The sequence below is a fragment of the Petromyzon marinus genome, chromosome 8 (assembly GCF_048934315.1).
Source record: "Petromyzon marinus isolate PM22_M1 ecotype Great Lakes invasive population chromosome 8, UKy_Petmar_22M1.pri1.0, whole genome shotgun sequence".
Taxonomy (NCBI): Eukaryota; Metazoa; Chordata; class Hyperoartia; order Petromyzontiformes; family Petromyzontidae; genus Petromyzon; species Petromyzon marinus.
The window spans coordinates 15,019,197-15,041,375 of record NC_133674.1 but is presented as its reverse complement, the minus strand read 5'-3'; the positions used below and the strand labels follow the sequence as shown (position 1 = coordinate 15,041,375).

The following is a 22,179-nucleotide window of genomic DNA, read 5'->3' as shown; positions in this document are numbered from 1 at the left end:
TTACTCCGATTAGCTAAATGAGCTAGCACTTTTTTTTACAAGTAGCCACACACCAGGCGAAACTATTTTAAGGCTATAGATTACCCAATCCAGTCGAGTAAAAGAGAAATTGTGTTCTAAATAAATTAACATTTGAGATAATTGGGGAGGAAAGGGTATATCTAATGATTCACATTGTGCAGAACAAACTAAATGGAAATTGCTATATCCATTGTGCACCAATACACAAAAGACTGAAACAGTTCACGTTCACATCAAGGAAGCTGGTACATAACCTTGCAAGCAAACTATAAATAAATTTGATGAAAAACAAAACAAAATGCTCATCAGGTCATAACCTATTAAAAATTAACTTTTGATGCATCTTCAGCAAACATAAACACTTGGCAGTATGTCTTGTCAGACTGTAAAATATCAGTGCATGCATGTTAAAGTGGCACACACCATTGTAAAAAAAATTCCATGCCGAGGTCACACTTGAAAGCTTGTGTTAACATAAACTTGGTATTGGCACTTAAAGAAGTTTCATTACTTCAAAAACGCCAAAAAAACACAGAAAGCCGGAAATATACCTTCCTGATATCTTCCAGGTTGTGTACTTCTGGAGAGAGGCCTCCATGCACACACAGGAACTGCTGGTTCATGAGCGCTGCTAGGGGGAGGCAGTCGAAGGCGTCCATGCAGGCATCGTACACAGTCTCTGTGTACTTAATCTTGCCTGAACAGGGGACACACACATCAGTTACGAAACCTGTACACGGTGTGTATCGCAGCAATGGGCACGCAGTTGCATGGATAATGATGCAACGTCTTTTGCAAACACGCAATGTCAAGTACAAACAATATGTAATACTTTGATATAGTTCTAATTATAGCACACTAACAAGCACTGTTATAACCAAATAATTTCATTATTGCTGCAGATATATTTATGGGCACTTAAATGAAACATTACAGTCAATTGTATGGCAATAACATAGGCTACTTTTTATACTACAAAGGTATTAGGAAAATTAAATTTTGAGCACAACGAAAAACGTGCTCAGACACATTAAACAGACACAAGCATGCATATAGCCACTGACAAAATGAAGTGTTTTCTGCACATAAAATGCATCTTGATTTAAAGCTTTCATGACTGCAGGGATGCATACTTTTGGTTATTTTGGTAAAGTCACGTAGAAAGGAAACAATAAAATAAAAAAAATATAAAACAATAAAATTCCCACGACGTTTCGACTGCAACACAAGCAATCAACATCAGGTGTGAAAACCACAGCAAGAAAATTTTCTTGCTGTGGTTTTTCACACCTGATGATGAGCAAGAACATTTTCTTGCTGTGGTTTTCACACTTGATGATGATTGCTTGCGCTGCAGTCGAAACGTCGTGAGAATTTTATTTTTTATATTTTTATTATTTGATTGTTTCCCTTCTACGTGACTTTACCGAAAGAACCAAGAATATATAAAATGCATCGTTTATATTTCAAGTAAGATATACTATATTTACATACAAATACAGAATGTATCATTATTTAAACTATTATTTTCCTCTGGAACATATTTAAACATTGATGACTCATGTAACCTTGATGTTTGCACGCTTACACTCCTGTTTGAAAGTGAAGTACTCCGTCAGGTGTCGGCATTCGTGATTTCCTCTTAACAGGAACAAGGTGGTGGGGTATAGAATCTTCAGGGCCCAGAGGTACAAGACACACTGAACACAAAGCAAAACGACAACACACCAATGTCAGCACTCATGATAAGCTGTTCTTATCAAGTGAATGTAGATTTAAATTAAGTTTTGTACCTACGTAAAAAAAAACTTGATTTGAGTCATTGTCACCACAGGAGGCTTCTTATTATGCACATTAGCATAATCCCACAGGGCTATGAGAACGTTTGCAGGGTAGGCTTTTGAGGCAGGCACCAAATGTTGCCCCTGCAACCTGGTATACCCCCCCCCAACTCTCTAACCACAACCCCCGACTGCTCATTAGCGGTGCAAGATTTAAGCAAAGAAAAAACAATCATAAAATAATAATGCTCCTCTCCTGAGAACAAAAATAGAATCTGAAGGGGGATAGTAAAAGGGAATGTCCGAAACTCAAATGCAATGGTGCCGATTTTTCCAAAAAAAGTTGAAAACAAAAAACACATGACATGGGCATGAACTAAAATAACGCATATCCCTTGAAAAACATTTGAACAAGGAAAGCTTGAAAAAATCGCCTTAAATTTAGATTCCCGTCACAGGGATGGATGGGTGGGAGTCAAGTGGAAGGCGCATTGACTCGGAAAACAAGTTTTTACGGAGGTACAAAACCTATATTTTTTCTACGTTAACGACACCGTCGACAAGAACCTTACTATGTACATTCGGAAATATATCACCGATAACAACACGGAATAGGGACAGCTGCGGACACAACTGCCCTCCCAAGGAGGCATCCTGCTAAGACAGGGTATAGAAATAACATCTCACAAATGTATGAGACTAATTTGATGTTGTCACTTTGCAAATGGTCTCAAACCGCACGTTGGAAGCCCTTGCCAAGGAGGCTGCCACTGCCCTGTTTGGAATGTGTCCTAAGATTTCGAAGAGGGACCTCATATGCCTCCCAATAGCATTGGGGAATGCAGTCTAAAATAAACTATTTTTTATTTTACCAGGTAAGGCCCACTGAGCTTTTTAGCTCTTTTGCAGACACAACCTGACCACCAATAATAGCTCAAGGAAGTGACTTATCACATGGAAATGTATAGCAGCCAAATACTCGAAATGCATGTTGATTCTAAATGTGGAGGTAAAAACTGGAGGACCCAGATATAAAAATCCATGTGACCATGGGGAGAACGTACCAACTCCAAATAAACAGGCGTCTGGGTTGGGATTTAACCCAGGGAAGTGCGGTCAGGGGAGGCAGAGCCTCACCTGTCATACTCCAATAAAAATAGCTATGACGAAAGTAAAAAATAATCAAATAAATAAATATTAAGATTTTTCCACTGATCTGTGTGATAAATGTAATTTCTGTACGATTCCAATCATTTTTATCGTCAAAATCGCCAAATTTGTGGAGCTCCGCTGAGCGACGAGCTCAGATTCCCCCTCTGATTGCGCAACCCCTCAGTAACTGGATGGAGCGCGGGCAATAAGCGCGTGTCTGTTACTATCTCAGTATGTCACCAATGTAATGTTTGTAGACCCCTTCATTTCATGTCCTAACCTTCCATACTCCAGGTAACTTATTTCACGTATGTGTATAAAGAAATTTAGGCTCGCTGGTCTCGTCATGAAAAAGCACCTGGGGAGGCAGCTATCACATCTGCCTCACTGAGGGGGACGTGTCTAACACGCCCCCCTCCGTGAGGCCACGCCCCCCTCAGTGTGTGAATCTGGCTCCGACACTAGCCAGTGCCTCCCCAGCCATTGACCTCACCGCACGTCACTGATTGAACCCACCACCTCCTGTATACCAGGTAAGGTAGTTTACATCTGAGAAACGAAAATTCACGCTTTCAAGGCAGTGTTGACCCTCACGGCCTGACTATACAGCAGAAACAGCTGCCTAGAATTATGCCAATTGGTGGTTCTTTGAAGATAGAAGTGTGTGCAGAGCTCTCTGTCGTTTGAGAGATGCAGTTCCTACTGTAGGTGGAATGCGGATACCACCTTCGGCAAGAGCTACGGCGATAAGTGCAATACCACCGTGTCATGTTTGAAGCCTACAAAGGGATGGTGACCAAGCAATTTCCTGGAAGTATTTTCGTTTAAATATTTTTGACATTAGATTCAAATAAGACGGAACTTCATGTGGGTACTTGAACAAGATTGGGATATCTAATATATTGATAAGTCGTGAATTTAATACATTCTAATTATGTATGGGAATGAGCAAAAAAGGATGACATTTAGCATAAATATAGTTAGGTCTATGCCAATAAATATGAAATGTGAATCCAACAGCAATAAATACTGAGGCAAAACATTTATAATACATTTAGTAAAATGATGACCTCTGGGTGTTGATAACCAGTCATTTAAAATTAGATGATACCCTATTAAGTGGTGCAGTATGTAACTGCATATACATTGCAAATGTTTTTGTCCATTTTAGGTGACTGTTGAAAGTTAAACTGAGAAACAGTATACACGACTAAAAAGTGTGATTGAATGTGGCTATATTCCACTCAAATTGTGTTTGATAAATAACCAAGGATGTAGAATTATGCCATTAAACATCAAGACATTGGAAAATTGAGCGTAGGTCCAAGAATCAAACTTCATTAATTAATAAATATACGGCTAGTGTCCAACAATAAGTAGAAAACACCCCTGCCATAATATCATATTTTTATTAATTACTTTATGAAATACATATTTGCGTATAATCCACAAGTACAGAAACATAAAATGGTCTTAATTATGTAGCACTTCAGTTATTTAAACAGTAACAATTTCAGGAACCTTTTCTATTTGTTTAGTATCTGCAACTCCATTTGAACTCTCTTCGTACAATACGCTGATGTGTGTATTGAGGCTCTGAATGTATTAGGTTATCTACCGAGGGAAATTACATTACAGAATGCAGCAGTAAAGACTTCGTTTGGACTTTAGTGCGATTTATAAAGTAAAAACAATAATCATGTTCTTTGCTCGTATTTAAATGTCTCAAGTCACATTTTTTTATGTTTTGAAATTAAAATTAAAAGTAGAGCAATCTTAATTGATTATTGCCTTGGTTTTTTTTTAGCTAATTGAAACTAATGCAATTTGAGTTGGTAAATTGTCAATGTGACCAAATTTCAACATGTTGTGCGCTAAAGGAATCGAAGGTTTATAATTTATACCACAGCCTAGGTTGCTTTAGGATCACAAAACAACAGTCCACAGTACTTCAACTTTGTTTGCACATCTATGTGGTATTTTTTTTGCAGGACAATGTCAACGCCAATTCTGAGCACTATACTGTGCAGCACACAGAGTATGACAACTTGTACAGCACAACCAAACACAATCCACCACGGACGAAAAGTAACAGAAATCACTTCAAAGCATTTACAGAGTTTCTTGGAAACCAATTCTACTTTAATAGCAAATCTTGATGACAATTCCTTGGCCCTAAGCCCTGTGATGATGGGCATGATGGATTGTTAGCTGCTCTATTGTTGCTGCGCCTAATTGATCTAATTTGTCTTCTTTCCAACACATTACTCTAGAGCTATATTGCCCTGCTGGGAGTACCATGGCTTTAAGATAATCAATGGTTGAGATTAGCATGCAGCTAGTGTAGTCCAAACTTATAAGCAACTCATTTAAGACATATGGAAAAGGATACTTGTTTACGTATGCATATGGTTAAAATATTTTTTTAATGTATATTCTATTCAGGACACTCATTGAAGTTATACTTTTTCTAACGAAGTGTGTTTCTGTGCAGGATATATTCAATGATACAAGAAAGATATAAAGAGCACGTTGCAATGCAAGAAAGTGACTTTGCAATATTTTGTTTGAAAATATGACAAAGCTAATACCAGCCAGATAAGAGTGATAAAAATGTCACATCGGTGACCAATGCGCACAACACATTCGTGTTGGAGAAGCAAAATGTTGAGACTGAAGGCCTAATCTGTTTCAACCTAAGTTGGCTACTCACTGTAAGAAGAGCCATGCCCTTCAGGAACAATCCAACTATATAGATAAAACAATATTTGAAAGAACATAATGTAATTTTCATGAAGGCACGTCATTCTATATCTAAGGACAGAATATTAGTGTATGTGGGTGTACAGTGACCTTTCACCCTCTGATGTAGGATCTGTAACCCTAGGAAGACGGCCAATCCAATTAAATAACATTGTGGAACATTTAACGATGGCGTGGTTTCCCTATCTAGTCCTTCCAAATGCATGCAACAGCGATTGATAGTCGTTGGATGATTAATGGAGAGCTGTGGTTGGTTGGTTTGTTCCTGCAGGGCAGTGCAATAAACTGTCACATGAGATTAAAATAGGAAATGAGGTGGCGGTGCTTTTTAACTTCGATTAAGGGAAGTGTTGCCGTGTGTGGATTATAAGTGTTATAAGTATTATTCATGGTTGCACAAACCCATCTTATGGCAGAGGCTCAAGTTACAATGCATGTCGCCCATGGCAACACAGCATGTCTCATTGTGCCATAGATTGTGGCATAGTCTGTGCCATGTTAAATGTTCAAAATGTGAGAAATTCAATATAAATAAAATGCCTGATATACCTGTTGACTTCAATAGCTGCCTCAAGTGGCAATTCACTCAATCAAATGTATTCAGGACTTAATTAATCAATAAAGCAACTATTCAAAAATGAATCCCCAAAAAATTGTCTTGCCAAGTGCCAACTAGTCACAACATTTACAAATACCAATAAAGAGTCCCTGTTTGACTGCAAGCGATGTACACTAAATCGCTGAAAATCTTCATGAGTGAATTTTGTTCTCCTTACTCAGTGCTGTCTAGTGTGTGCATCTTTACACACATGCATCTCACTCTAAGTCAGGGGTCACCAAACTTTTTTCACAGTGGGCCGGATAACTGAAAGAATGACGAGCGCGGAACCGCATAATAAATAAATATTTCTGGAGCGTCGGACCTGTGTTGACAGCTGGAAAATCTGGGAGCGGGAAAGATGCGTGTTTGTGTGTGTTGCCATGGAAACCATGGTAACGTGTTGCCATGACGTTACCATGGTAACGTCAGAGCGTAGGCGGAGCTACCACGAGCCGGGAGAAGTACTTGGGATGGCACGAAATAAGCAAACATTACAATAAACAAGAAAATCTAGATACAATAATTTAACATTTAAAATAGTAAATTGAAGGAACATAGCAGTCAGGAGGTCTCCGCACGCGTGAAGATCTCCTAGTATTCTAAACATAATATTTAAATTTAAATTGTATCACAACGTCTCGTGGTCCATACGTTTTATCAACCAAATTCAAGTACCGTCGGCGGGCCTAATGGACTGACGTCGCGGGCCGGATTCAGCCCGCGGGCCGTAGTTTGGTGACCCCTGCTCTAAGAGGACAACAATTTGTAATGGTGGCTCCTAAATGTACAGGAAAGTGCTTCCACAAAGCCTTTCCTTATGAAATCACCAGTGGGTTAAGGTGGAACAAGTTGCCTGAGGTCACGATGCATTTCTTGTGTCTGAAACCACTAGATATCACGGTGACTTCATTTTGACTTCCAAAGGAATATTACAAAGCTAGCAATTGTAGCATTTATGACAGCTGGGAACATTACTGAGAGAGCTCAGCTTATGAAAGTCAAGAAAGTTTTGTTGCAAAGTTAATTCATTTGACTCTAAAGACCCTTCCTATTGGAAAGTAAATTATATTAATTTATTTTAATTTTTTGCAGCTTGCAGTGGAAAAACACTTTTGATGAAATTTTAAACTCATTAAAATCGTGCCATATCTTAAAACACAATTAACTGACTACAGCATGAATAATCCACTTTGAAAAATCCAACAATATTAGATGCCAATATAAAAACATTTGAGCGACTGACAGTCCATCAGCAAATTCCATTGTTTCCATCAACCCAGTGTTGATTATATTATTAGTGTTATAGATTTCTGGGATTAGGTACAATGTTTTAAGATGGAGCTAAAATTACTAAATATGCTTTATTTAGCATGTTAGTTTGATTTTTCTAGTTACATGTACATTTCAATATGCTACACAATCATGGTAGTATGCAGCTATGTAGTAATCATAGTTTCAATAAAAAGTTTGGCACTTTTTAGTGGAAATTGCAAATTCAATATGCTTAACTTTTGTAGGTATGAGGATAGTTGTGGCGAGTAAATCATGTTACATCTTCAATGAGACACTGCTATGGGTTTATGGGCAGGGACAGCACCATTAACTGTCAAACTCCACCTGTCAGCTAAATTAATATTCATACAAGTGCCTACTCATGCCTATGAAGCAGAGCTTGAGATTGATGTAGGAGCATGCAAATCACTGCCTACACATTAACATACATGAAATGGGATTCATAACAAACATCTATACAACTTCCTTAAGTTTCGGTGGCAGCAACCAATATTTGTGGGAGCCAAAAAAAGGTAAAATTAGCTGTATAAACTTTGTGCACCACCGGCCTGACCATCTGCCTTGTTTAAAATCCTATTTAAGCACATCTGTTTATCTTGATTATGACATTACAGAATGACAATTTCCACGAGAGTGATAGTTAGAATACCCAAGCCTTCTATTGATATTAACTGTTTTAAAAGCATGTGAGGAGTTGGTTTTCAGGTTTACAGACTGAACTAGGTCTCCCACAGTGTGGATATTTAAGCATGTGTCACAAAACCACCACGGATGATGTTACCACAATATTCATAGTTTGTAATTTCAGAAGTTGACATTTCTGAGTTTCATGCAAATGGATATGTAAATTATCAGCAATATACCGTCGGTCAAGCTTCATCAGGTAACTTATATTACTATAGATTTAAAATGAATAAATTAGCAAACTCACCTCTATGCTAAAATATCCTCTGTCGACATAGTCTCCCAGGAAGAGATAGCGTGTGTTGGCAGGCGAACCACCAACCTCAAACAGCTTCATCAGGTCAAAGAACTGACCGTGAATGTCTCCACACACTGGAACAAAAGCACAGCTACAGTTAATACAAAACTTAAACTCGAATACACGTCATAAAAATGCAAAGTATGAAGTTACTTATGTCCAGGTACAGTGCCAATGAAAATTATACCGCTGGACATTTTGAAATTGTACGCATTACTCCTTGCTTAATTAGAGAACGGCACGTGAATCATGTGCACTCCTATTTACATGCTCAGATTAAATTCCACAGTGTGGGACAAACATGGGGTCAACCAGATTGTATTTAGTCTGGCAAGCCTAATAGAATTAATGGAATATTCATGTGAAACTATCAACAATTAATTTAAATGTATTGCACAGGTACAACATTCCCCTCTAGGAAAACCCCAAGCAACTCATTTTTACAGCATGTGACCTTGTGAATATAGTTAAAAAATTAAAAATTCAATCAAAATAAGATGGCTGCATGCTTTGGAGATAATAATTTTGAAAAGTACTTTAACCTCAGCGGTTCTGGGTTCAAGCATTGATGGTGGGTACAGAAAACAGTGTTGCCTTCTTAGTTTCATATACAATTCCCAATTATTGCAAGTTTGATGACCTGGGACTCATCACTATTCAAAAACGTATTAAAAGTCTAATCTTCCAACCCATTTGCTGATGTTGAAAAGGTCCAAGAAAGCATTTATAAGTGTTGTTTGTTTAGAGATAAAAAGACATTAAACCAATGTAGCTTTAAAAGTTTCAAATACAGGTCCTGGGATCTCTATGCAGAGCCCTAAGATGGTGAACCTTGCCCTTTCAACAGCTGGTCTTATTGGGAGTTACCAGGGGCTTCGCTCTGGAGCAACGCCAATAAGTCTGAGAAACACGACCTCCGGGGGCCAATTGGGGGTGATAAGCACCTCGAGCACTTCCTCACTGCTGATCATTTATAGGACCTTGGGAATCAAGGGGAAATAGGGGGGGGGAGTAGGTAACCGAGGCCGCCGGCCCAATTGGCCGATAGGTCATTGGTCACTCGGGCACCTTGCTGCCGGTATTTGGACGCTAACAACTTCAGCTTGGTATTCCCCCCCCCCCACCCCGGAGGAGAACCAATCCAACTCCAGCCTCCTGAATCTCCAAGGGATGCAGAGCCCAATCGCTGGAATCGAGCCTTTCCCGGCCCAGCCAGTCCACTGTCTGGTTGTCGATTTCAACCAAATGGCTCGCCAATAGCCTTATCTGGTTATTTTTTACCCATGATAGTAGAGTGTAAGACCTACTGCATCAACTTATTGAATCTTGTCGATCCGTGTCTGTTTACGATGGCGAATGCTGTGATGTTGTCGAGTGGATTATAATCTTTCCCTGACACTAGGCCCTTGAGCCGCTCAAGTGCCAGCCCGATGGCCCTGAGTTCAAGGAGATTTATGCTCTCCCTTTCTTCTGCTCGGCACCACTGTCCTTGTAGGGTTTGCCTCTGGCAGCACGCTCCCCAGCTCCATAGGCTGGCATCTGTCTCCAGTACAATCTGTTCCCAGAAGAATCCTAGGAGGGACCCCGATTTCCAGCTGGGTCAAATTCCACCACCACTGGAGATCCGTTCCGGCTGGTCCGGACAACAGAACCCATTGAAACATTTCCCTCGTAAGGCCCCCCCCCCCACCCCCCAGTTGTCTAACAGGCAGCACTGAAGTACCCGCATGTGTAACCTAGGCTCAGTTTAACTCGGCTAGTGCAGCCACGTGGCCTAGGATTACTCGGCATCTCCTTCCTTGGCCTCCTTTTTCCTGATGCCAGCAATGCTGCCCCGCTTCTGAGAAGGGACAATGGTTTCTGGCCGTTTAACACAAAGCCGTGCTCCTGGCATACTCGCACCACCTCTGAGACACTTTCCTAGTGCGTTCTCTGAGTCCGTCTGTATCAGTAGGTAACCTAGGTAAGGATACACATGGTTGTCTCTGGCTGTTAGGTGGGCAACTATCACTATCACAACATGTGTGAAGACCCTTGGGGAGGTTCATAGATTGAACAGTACGACCTGGAATCCCCAGTGGTCTCCCAACATCAAACTAAACATTTTTTTATGTTAACGGGTAAGGCCCACTGAGCTGTATAACGCTTTTTTCAGAAGTGACCTGGCCACAAATGACAGCTCAACAAAGTGGCTTATCACGTGGAAACTTATAGCAGCCAAATACTCAGGAAGCTGTGGTCTTGCTTTCTTACTGGCCCACACCCCAGGGTGTCTCACCAAGAACAAGGGTCCAATGCTTGTAAGATTGCTAAGGGAGAGGGGGATAAGGAGGGGAAGCTCCTATGCCGAAAGGCGGAAATCAAATAAAACCATATGCAAAAATGAATGCATTTCCCGTGTTCCATTTTATGAATACTCTTTACTTTCCTGTGATATTGAATATACAAGTAAAATTAAGGATTGTAAGTGATTGCAGGAAAGCAGCTGTTGAAAGCTTAGTTTAAGATATGTCGTCAGCACATCTTATTAATCTTACAACATGTTTCTACAGTTTAGCAAGATGAGATAGATTGTAGCAGTTGAATCTAAAAAGCGATTAAGGCGAGGCACAAAAATGTCCTTTGCGGTTGGGTTGACTGCTAATGAGAATCTTGTGCTTGTGACATGTTCAGTCTCTAATTGGTGTTCACATGACATCCTCATCAATCTGCAGAGCTATAGAAGCAGCCTACAGGATTGCACATTGCTTTTATGGCATTCAGCTACAGTGCACAGCTCATGTGCACTGTAATTTAATCTCGGCTTCCAGAAATCGCAATCCGTTATCCAGCCGCTGGCAATGTTGCACTCAAAGAGGCCATGGGTTTTAACGACTTTCAAGGGTCATAATTATAATCGTCCTTGAAGGCTAAACAGAGAACTACAAGACAGCATTTAGAGCATTAAGGAGTTAACTAATGCTTATTATAGATTGCCATCACAGGCAACATTGGTATTCATCTACATGCGCGGCTTTCATCTTCATTTTTATCCCACATGTAACACACATTTTAAAAAGCAGATGAGCAATGCTCACAATACATATGTAAAACTACATACAGTATTCAATCAAAACCTTGAAATGTGGAGCACAATGGTCAAATGAAACTCCAGAAAGGCTCCTCCATCTTCAACAGTTAGATTGATCCAGCAAAGGGATTTGAAAATTTGAGTTGTGGTAATATGCATGTGCAAATGATAAATCTGGTGGTGCAACTCTGCTGCGAGGGAAGTGCGAGAGAATAGAGGAGAGAGTTGCAATAGCCAGGGTGGGACATGACAAAAACATGAATGAAAGTCTCAGCATGAGAGGGGGTCAAAAATTGACCTATGTGGGAGACGTTGCACAGGTACAGGTCCTGCAGAGTTGAGAGATGTGAAGAGAAAATGAAAGCTTAGCATCAAAGATAACACAAAGGTTTTAGACACGGCGAGTTTGATGTCCAAGCACAGCGGGAAAACAATCCATTCAACTCGACTACCTGCTCAAAACTCGACATTGTAAATGCCCATCTTAAAATACACAACATTTGTAGTAAAATATCCTTCTAAAATACATATACCTATAACTTTTGGATGCCAAAGACGCAATGGGGCTGGACCCTCTTAGACCAGAGTCGATGGAGAGCCGATCAAAAATCAGAATAAGCAGCAAGCCAGCAGTTGAACAAAAAGTAGGAGATCTATGAAGCCGATGTAGCACACTTCTGGACGTTGCTGCCGAGTCTCAAGGGGCTCGTGTGTACTATACACCTCTCAATTTAAACAAGATGAGCAATTGGGCTGTCACTCTAGTTACTTTTGTAAAATATGTTTATCCCTTAAGAGAATGAAGATCTATATATATAAAAGGGAAATTTGTGAATATGTCTGTTCGAAATGTGGGTAGCTTCCAGACTGTACAATGCAAAAAGTATAAAAATAGACTTTTGTATTTTGGGGGGGGGGGGGCGCAATAATGGATATATTTTGCACGGCAAGTGAGCGGTGACGTCACATCTGTGATGTCACCCGCATGCGGCAGCGTCACGCAGTGTGCCTGCTGACGTCACGCATCCCCCCCCCCACCCTCCGCGTAATTTGTAATATTTAAGATTTACCAAAATGTACACCTGTCACAATTTTTTGTTATAAAATTTACATTATATATCATTTATGTCATTTTTTTGCAATCCTAACTCGTTAAGAGGTGACAAGCGGATTACATCAATGTGCAACAGAATATATAACAGTGAATATAGTTTAAAGTATGCCAGTCACAATGTTCAAAGTAATGAAAATGTATAAACATGTCACCCTACATGTTCTAGCATCATGCCCAAGTAAGGTATGGCTAATAGGCTACATATAAGCTGCAATGTTAAAGTGAGTTAACACATTGCCTTACGAGTATATTTTCTCATTAAAATGTTCATAAACTTTACACTCACATTGTAAGCAAAGCATTACACTTGTGTCACTTGAGAGGATCAACGCAGTTCTTATTTTTAACAAAGTGAATAAGAGTGATAGTTTGTTACAAATTTAATCTTCGCTCATTAAAACCTGCCCGATAAAAAGCCAAATCAATACGGTAAAATTCGCCTTTCAAGTGTCCTATGCTGTTACCTTTCTCCTCTTACCTCCACGCTTCCTTGCATTCATATTAACCCATTTACCTTCAGGCACACTAATTCCCTTCCTGGCCATCGTTTTCATCTCATGCATCAAGCTGACCTTTTTTTTGAGTCGGCGTGATCCCTTTGTTTCTCTACGAGACGCCGAGCTGCAACGTCTGACCACCACACATTAATGATTCCCTTTGCTTTGCAATGCCCTTGCAACTGAAGCCTCCATGTGCGGCACAACAGGTGACAATGGATTTGATGGATCCTTTTAAGTTTAAAAGAGATTTTTATGGTTCTAATCAAGTTGTCAATTCCAGGCTTTTCCCATAACATTGTTACGGGGCAAAAAAGGTCAGCGCACATTTCCAGCGTGTCCATGTAAGGTATGGATAAAAGACTACATAGAAGCTGAAATGGAAACGTCAGTAACTACGTTATCTCCGTTGGTTTGAGGTTTATATTTGTGGAAACATTGTGTTCTAGCGTCTGTCGGGAGCGTGTTGGTGACCACCGTGTTAATTATTATAAATCATATTCTTGGTTCTTTCGGTAAAGTCACGTAGAAGGGAAACAATAAAATAATAAAAATATAAAACAATAAAATTCTCACGACGTTTCGACTGCAACACAAGCAATCATCATCAGGTGTGAAAACCACAGTAAGAAAATGTTCTTGCTGTGGTTTTCTTGCTGTGGTTTTCACACCTGATGATGATTGCTTGTGTTGCAGTCGTAACGTCGTGAGAATTGTATTGTTTTATATTTTTACTATTTTATTGTTTCCCTTCTATGTGACTTTAACGAAAGAACCAATAATATGAATCCCTGCAGTCACGAAAGCTTTAAATCATTATTATAAATCAGTTTCCATTAACTAGTCCATGATGCTTATATTTTCCGAAAAAGAAAAATCCTGAGTGAATGGTTCAACTGAAAAAAATACCCACAGGTTTTTCATTTCTTACAAACTGCTGTGATGATAAACGTTACAATTTACAGAAATATATACATCCATGCAATGAGAAAAAACACAACAGGCATTTTACACTACATTTAGCTAATCACGCATTGCATAACTTATCAATAGTGAACATTTTTACCAAATGTGGATTGCATACCAACATTTACAGCGTGAAATATAATCACGTCGATAAATCCAATTGTAAACATTTACTAGACGTGAAACACTGCTGGATGCGTCTGCGTGACAACAGTGACTTCATCATGGATGACAAAGTTAGCAGGTCATTCATTTTAATGGTCACATGGCTTGCCTCAAGGGTTTAGGGGAGTAAATCTAATTTAAAAATTCATGGAATCAAATATTTCAGTCAGATAAGTATGTCGGTATCCAGTGAGCATGTAAAAATTCACTGCCCCCCCCCCCCCCAGCAATTTTGGATTGGGATTTAAAATTTAATTTGTCAAATTTGTACTGCCTTGTTTGTGCTGTTTCTGATTTTTGTCTATATTGTTTTTAGTTTCGTGTACACTATCAGCCAAAAAAATGTGTCTTAGTAAAGGGGCATAATTGAGAAAAATTACGGTTGTATGTATGGAACAAATGTTGCTTGAGTGGTGGAAAATGATGCACAATCATCCAAGCTCTAAAAAGGCCAACATTTTTCAAATATATAAATGATAAAAAAAACTAAGATGAAAAGCTTCACTTTGATTGAATAATATATATCTCAGAAGACAATTCAGGCAAGAAGATATAGTTTTAACAAAGTTATTAAGAGGAACATTAAAAAATGTTGTCAGAAAATTGCATTGGGGAAATAACAGTAAAACATACACTATAAAATATTAATGCTATTAATATGTTATTAATATTTTCACAACACATGGAAATGAATTCGACAATCGGTTTGAAAACTCAGGAGGGAGGACTACCAATATAGGCTGCAGATAAAACAAAACTGATTTTCCAAACAAATTCAGATGTTTGTTAGAGGAACACAGCAGGAATACATATCTTAGTAAGTATGATGGTTAATTGGGATCAAAAATATGTAATACAAAGGCACGTAAGTAGAAAACTGAACTTAATATTGAAACGCAACATAACAATGTAAAAAAAAAGCTTTCTATATGTGCATATTACTCTCAATGACATGCACAATTTTTTTTCTATAAAATCTAAAAACTACGAGGAATATAAAGAGGACCACAGAAACAATAGAACACATGCAAGTTAGAAATTAAAATTAACTGTGAAGAAATGTCGGCTTGGGAAGGGCATGTCACTGGAAGTGATGATGGCGGCAGGTTGAGACTGGCGAGGAAACTGCAGCCGATGGAATAAGCACTCCAGAGAGGATGATCACCACAGAGAAGAAGCGAGAGAATTTAGCTCGTGTGCAGGAGCTTGATGAATAGTTGCATCCAGACTATGGGATGGGAATGACTTGGGGAGGTCTTTTTTCCAGCAGTAGAGGTTGACTGACAATAATTTTTCTTTGTGGATAGTTCTGTTTGACAGACATTTACCACCTTAAGACAGTTTACGTTACTGAGGCCTTAAAGTTAACTTAATTAAATGTAAGTTGATCGCTGTGATTATGCAGTTAACTCTTAACAATCCGTGGACGAACTTCGATTTAAAGCTTTTGTGACTGCAGGGATTCATCTTCTTGGTTCTTTCGGTAAAGTCACGTAGAATGAGAATAAAATAATAAAAATAAAACAAAATAAAATAATAAAAATAAAACATAATAAAATGTTTTATTTTTATTATTTTATTCTCATTCTACGTGACTTTACCGAAAGAACCAAGAAGATGAATCCGTGGACGGATTACCCATGATTGTAAAATAAATTAAAATCGTGAATATGGTATTCCACACTAATTGAGCCTGATGGTTCTATTATTAGCTGCTACTGACTCAGTGATCGATTACGTTAACAAGCGAAGAAACACGTCTTTACAATTCTACATGAGAAAATAATACATATTTTTATAAACCTATTTTGTATTGTCTAATCCGTATTTGGTAAATCTGGGACATCGCCACCCCCCACCATTACCCCGCCGAAAAAAAACCCAACTCCTCAATTTGCAAAAGTATACAATTGTATGTTAGTGCAAAGACACATTTTGAACAACTGCACAATCATACATTGACACAGTGATTTGTTTACATTAATTTTCAAGATGTATAATCCTGTAAGCTTAAAATACAAAGTAGAATGTTAGGCGTGAAATGTGCTAAGTATATTACATTAATTGTATTTTACGTCTAGAGACGGATTATGACACAAATGCCTGTGGCTACATAATGCAGGTTTATGCAATGAGGACTTCATGGCATGACAGAACTCCAAGCTGGGTCCCTGAGATCACAATCCATTGTGCTAGCGCCTTTGCATATACAGTAGTAGCTACATATTACCCAACTAACACCTACATCCATGTGTACAAAGATAAACAGACATTTCTATGACATCAGTGAAAATAACTAGTGCGGAAGTTCTGAGTGTGTGCTACATTGCCGTCTTTCTAAAAAAAATTGTCGACACAACCTAGCTTTATTGTGAATATTCTCACCCCAGGAAATTTAGTTCATTTCGGGATGTTTAATACAAATGTTGTAAGGACGTGCAAAGGGGAGGGAAAATACATGTTGCTGGAGTAAACTAGTATTTGAGTAGTATTAGAATCTATCAAAAGAGGGCTGTGCAACAAAATCCATAGTTTTACTGTAAAGTATGCCCCCAACGTCTGTGGCGCCTCCGTTCCTTCACCAACCCACACAAACCAGCATGGTGAAAAAAATACACCCACCATGACCACACGGGTGTGAGAAAGGTTTCATCTAGCAGTGGAATGACAAAAAACGGTTGTACATGTACTGGTATGGAATTACAAGTACATATATATTTAACAAACAGCTAAAGTTATTCTTTTTCAGGTTGCCAAGTAATAATGTTTATTTCTCAGCTGCCAGTTGTATATTGACTAATATCACCTATTGTAAATTTGCAGGAAGGTCATTAAACATCACACTTTTGGATTATGCAATATATATTTTTTAACATGTGTTAAAACATATAAAACCTAAGGTTATGCAGCATGTAATACCCCAAAAGCATTTTAATATTATTTATAGAGAATAAATAATCGTCAACCACTTTACTTAGGGTGCTGTGCCAAAAAAAGCCACAATCTCAGAATAAGCAGGAATGGTTGGTAACAAAAACATTCATGCTGTTGCCCTAATCTGTAACGGTTCTCTCGTTGTATGACCTTGGTCTAGTCAGGATGACCGCAGAAAGGAATAAGTGTCATCGTGAAATACTTGAGCTTGTATTTCCATTGGCAAGACTGGGCCACAAGTATACATAAACAACAACAGGTGTGAGGGTGAAAGTTGTTTGCTGCTTCATTCAGAGCTCTGAAATATTGGGCGAGACAGTTGACTTGCTACAATGTCTTAGTATAACTTCCACCTAGGTTCAACTTCACAGAGTACCCATTGCTGCAACTAAAACCTTGACAATAACTATTGCTGCTCTGGTACCACTGCATTGTAGAATAACACTCCTGCTGTTCATAACTCACCCACCCTCACTGTACTTCAGCTATAACTCTCTCAACAAATGAATTATTTAATATGGCTCACAGCCAAATAGGTGGTATTTGTTACTTGTATTGCTTGGAGCAAGGACTTCACAACTTTAATGTTTTTTCTTCTTCCATTCTCACCTCATAAAACAGATGTACATTTCTTAGCAAAAGACAAAAAAAACGGAACACACCTGTGACAGGAGCTTCAATGTCAATCATGGTTTTCTCTCTGCGTAGGATGGAAGCACCATCATTGATGATCCTCAGTGCCACATCCTCCTCCACACGGCCCTCTTTGACGAGATGATTTTTGAGGACATCCACACGCGGCTTAGCGTCGCTGTCAAACACCTCCTTCATGGTGAGCCGGTGGCTCGGGGGGAATGGTACCGCTGAGAGGAAGAAAAAACCAAAATAAGCAATAATTAACATTCCTCCCTTTGAAAAAAGATCTGTAATTCAGTAGCAAATTCTCTGCAGTATCTTCTCAGCAGGAAATCACTGAAATTGCATGAACAATAAAGTCAGCAAGTATGACACAGAGTAATATATCGTAACAATTTTATATTTATCATTATTTTTCAAAACTCTTACATGAGGGCATCAGTGTAGTTAAAAATTCCTTCATTATAACATAAAATACGGAGTTGATTATTAATATTCATTTTCCAACACTTCACGCTCCCTGATATCACCACAGGTCTACGAGTCACACATTGGCAGACAATTATAGATTTTAAGTTATTGCAGAAAAATGACAGGTGTAGTTGGACAAGGCAATAAAGCTCCCCAATGCAATGACTAAAGATGTTTAGTCTCCTCCAGATGTTTATTTTTCCAATTCCAGTTGTGGCTAGAGAATCATGTCACATTGTACCAATTCTGTGAACCTATTTTAAAAATGAATTACAATTGCTAACATTGTGGAGCTCTGTCTTATTTATAACAAGCGGAGCAAAACTAATAAATGACACCAAATGCAACCTCACCACTACCATCTTCACTATTGCACTGTTGACATGTGCCAGAATAATAACTTAAATAGACTTCCGATACTTGAGAATGAAACAATTTGGCTCAATTGCTTTAAGAATGGAAACATAAGTGGAAACTAGAGACTTGAAGTGTTATTCCTATAATTCAAGTGTCTAATACAAAGTCATGCTTAAATATAAGCCTAACTTCCGAACTACTTACACAAATTATAACCACAATCTTCTCGTTATCAACCAGTTATAACCACTCTTCTCTTTATCGACCAGTTTAAGTCATAACTGGCTATGTTTACATTTTAGACCTGGCAGCCCTTTAATTTGTGAAAGTCCACCACCGGGACCATCACTGCCACGACGACCATCACCACTAGCAGTAGCCCTTTATTGGTGGAAGCCCACCGCCCGTGCCGTCGTGACCCTCTACAAGTACCATCACCTTTAGCAGCAACCTCCACCGTCAACAGTGTGAGTGTGTAAAGCGAGGTGCAATGATTACTTGGCAGCCCTTTAATTGGTAGAAACCCACCACCAGTGCCGTCGTTGCCCTCTACGAGTACCATCACTTACATATTCTTTGAGACTTTACCACAAGAACCAAAGAATATGAATCCCTGCAGTCACGAAAGTTAAGTAAAAATTTACCATCACTTACATTAACATTAGCTGCCCCGCCCATGCTGATGACACTTGGACTATGCCCATTTCAAACCTTTACAAACAGTTTGCCTTTAGAGGCTAACCCCCTATTCCTGATGACCGCTTTTGTTGCGATCGAAACGGCGTAGTTTTTTGTTATTTTCTTTGAACCTATTTACGTGACTTTACCGAAAGACCCAAAGAATATAACCACTATTTAGTGTTATTTGCATTCATCTGTTCATACAAAAGATGGCCATATAAATTAAGATAAGGGTTAACCCAAAATTAAATAAAAGGACAACTGTCCTTACCCTATTCACAAGGGTAAACGGTGGGTAGAGATAGGGAGAATTTGTTTGTGAAATGTTTCAATAATTTATGGGTTAGTAATTGTCATAGAGTTCCTAAAATTTGCATTGCCTAATAATAATTAACACAGTAAAAAATAAGGCATTACATTCATGTGCATCGACAGCATGAAAATGGTACATTTTACCCAAATTAATGTCAGTTACTGTTTATCTATAACTATGCTACAGAACATTATAAAGTGAATACACTGCAAAATTAATGATTACTGTAAAGTTATGTCTCGACTATTTTGTACCGTTTTCAAGCAAAACTTTTCAGATTTTATGTAAACATCCTTAAAGAATAGAGCCTTGATACTTATGTTGCTACCTTCCAAATAAAGTACTAGTGACGAATTGGTATGTTCTGTTTAGGTGACAACCCTTACTAGTTGGCTGTGTCGGGTGGTGGCAGGTTTTAACGACACATTTATATATTTACGTGCTCTAACCTAAAAACCTCTATTATGAAAGTACACAAAATGTACAACTTAACTGAACAATTTATTCAGGCCAATCAAGACAAACATGTAGGAATAGGTTTTACCCTTTTAACTGGCACAAAAACTGACACCTTTATTCAAGGCATCATGTTTGCAATAACCACAACACAAGCAGTCAAAATGCAAACAAAAAAGACAACTCTGATAATAATATGCACTGTCCTTGAATTTGATTGGTCCACACCCGAGACAGCTTTTATTAGAGCCTAGTCTCCATTGGTGTTGGACCAGAAGACGCCAAAAGGTGTACAACTCAAAAACAGCGCACTATCAGAGTAGAGGGCTCGGAGTGAGCATTAACATTATGAGACCTCCTTTGCCAGAAACAAGATATAAGAATAGGTTTTACCCTTTTAACTGGCACAAAAAAAGACAAACCTGCTTTAAGTCTTTCTAATCATTACACTATACACGGTTTTAACACACGCAGAGTTACATAAAATAATGAATCACTGAGAAAACGATAGCATCATATAATAGCCACATACTCAAAGAAAACATTCTCCAAACGTCGTGAGAATATTGTTATTTTATTTTATCAATTTATTATTTTATTCTCATTCTACGTGACTTTACCGAAAGAACCAAAGAAGATGAAAACATTCTCCATTTAACTTATTTAATGGGTAAGACTTGGTTCATCAACGACTGCATACTATTTGAAACTGACACCATCCAGACTGCCACCCTACGCCCGACCTTATGGAAGAGGTAAGTGGATGACACTTTTGTTATCTGGCCACATGGCCGGCCTGCTCTAGACTAATTCCTCGACCACTTCAATTCCACACAACCAGCCATCAGATTTACCATGGAGGTTGAAAAAGGCAAACTACCCTTTTTGGATGTCTTAATTAAAAGGAGACCTGATGGTTCAATGAGCCACTCTGTCTACAGGAAAGCTACCCATACGGATGCTTACTTAAAACCGGATTCCCACCACCATCCATCCCAGAAGAACTCCCTCATCAAGACTCTATACCATAGAGCCCAATGCATTTCCGACCAGGAACACATTGCCAGTGAACTCAAGCACGTAAACCAAGCTCTCAAGGCTAATGGTTACTCCGACTACACAATCCGCAAAGCCATCACTCCAGTCATGAAGAAGGATCCTCTTGAGGAGCCATTCAAAACCATCACCTTACCCTACATTGTGGGGGTCACAAAAAAGATCAAAAAAATCCTGAATAAACACAAGATCCAGGTACGATTCAACACAGTACATAAAATCCATGATCTGGTTCCGTCTGTAAAAGATGTGGTTCCAGACATACAGTACCCGGGCGTTTACAAACTAAGTTGCCTCTGTGGTAGCAGCTACATTGGAGAAACCAAACGACATATCTCGGACCGCATCCGTGAACATAAAGCAGACTTGAAACGCGGTAGGACAAACTCCTCAGCCGTAGCAGATCACTGTTATAATTCAGTGGGCTCACATGACTGACTTCTCCAAGACGGAGGTTCTCTGCAAGCCATCCGGCTACCATGAGAGATTCGTTCATGAGGCCATCCACATATACAAATACAGAGACAATTTCAACCGAGAAGATGGATTCTGGCTTAGTAACCACTGGAAAGATGTTATAAACCATTTCGGTTCATAATTGATTGTATTTTACGGTGACCTGAGACCGCAGTCCATTCGCTGGCACTGCCTCTTAATACCTTTCACACGGCGGTCAATGGTATGGTTTATAGCATGTAGTATCATAATAAATAACATTGTAATGGTTAACATAATTCATAAGGTAATATATAGTATCGTAATTGTATAGTGACTAAACAGCAGTGTGGTATATAGTAGGGTTGATAGAATAAGACAGTGTAATGTTACAAGTCTAATATTTTATAGTCTAAAGTATAAGGCAGTGTATAG

General features: G+C 38.9%; 1 protein-coding gene across 9 annotated transcripts in view; it reads right to left on the bottom strand.

Annotated features, from left to right (window-relative positions):
* The window catches only part of LOC116940267 (serine/threonine-protein phosphatase 2B catalytic subunit beta isoform-like), a 54,771-nt gene that overhangs the window by 21,311 nt on the left and 11,281 nt on the right, over positions 1 to 22,179 (bottom strand). For all 9 annotated transcript variants that reach the window (XM_032949836.2, XM_032949834.2, XM_032949838.2 and 6 more), the window contains exons 2-5: positions 18,002 to 18,202; positions 8,543 to 8,667; positions 1,610 to 1,721; positions 573 to 718 (exon numbers count right to left, since the gene is read on the bottom strand). In XM_032949836.2, coding sequence (XP_032805727.1) covers positions 573 to 718; positions 1,610 to 1,721; positions 8,543 to 8,667; positions 18,002 to 18,202 — 584 coding nt within the window. The remainder of the gene's footprint in view (positions 1 to 572; positions 719 to 1,609; positions 1,722 to 8,542; positions 8,668 to 18,001; positions 18,203 to 22,179) is intronic.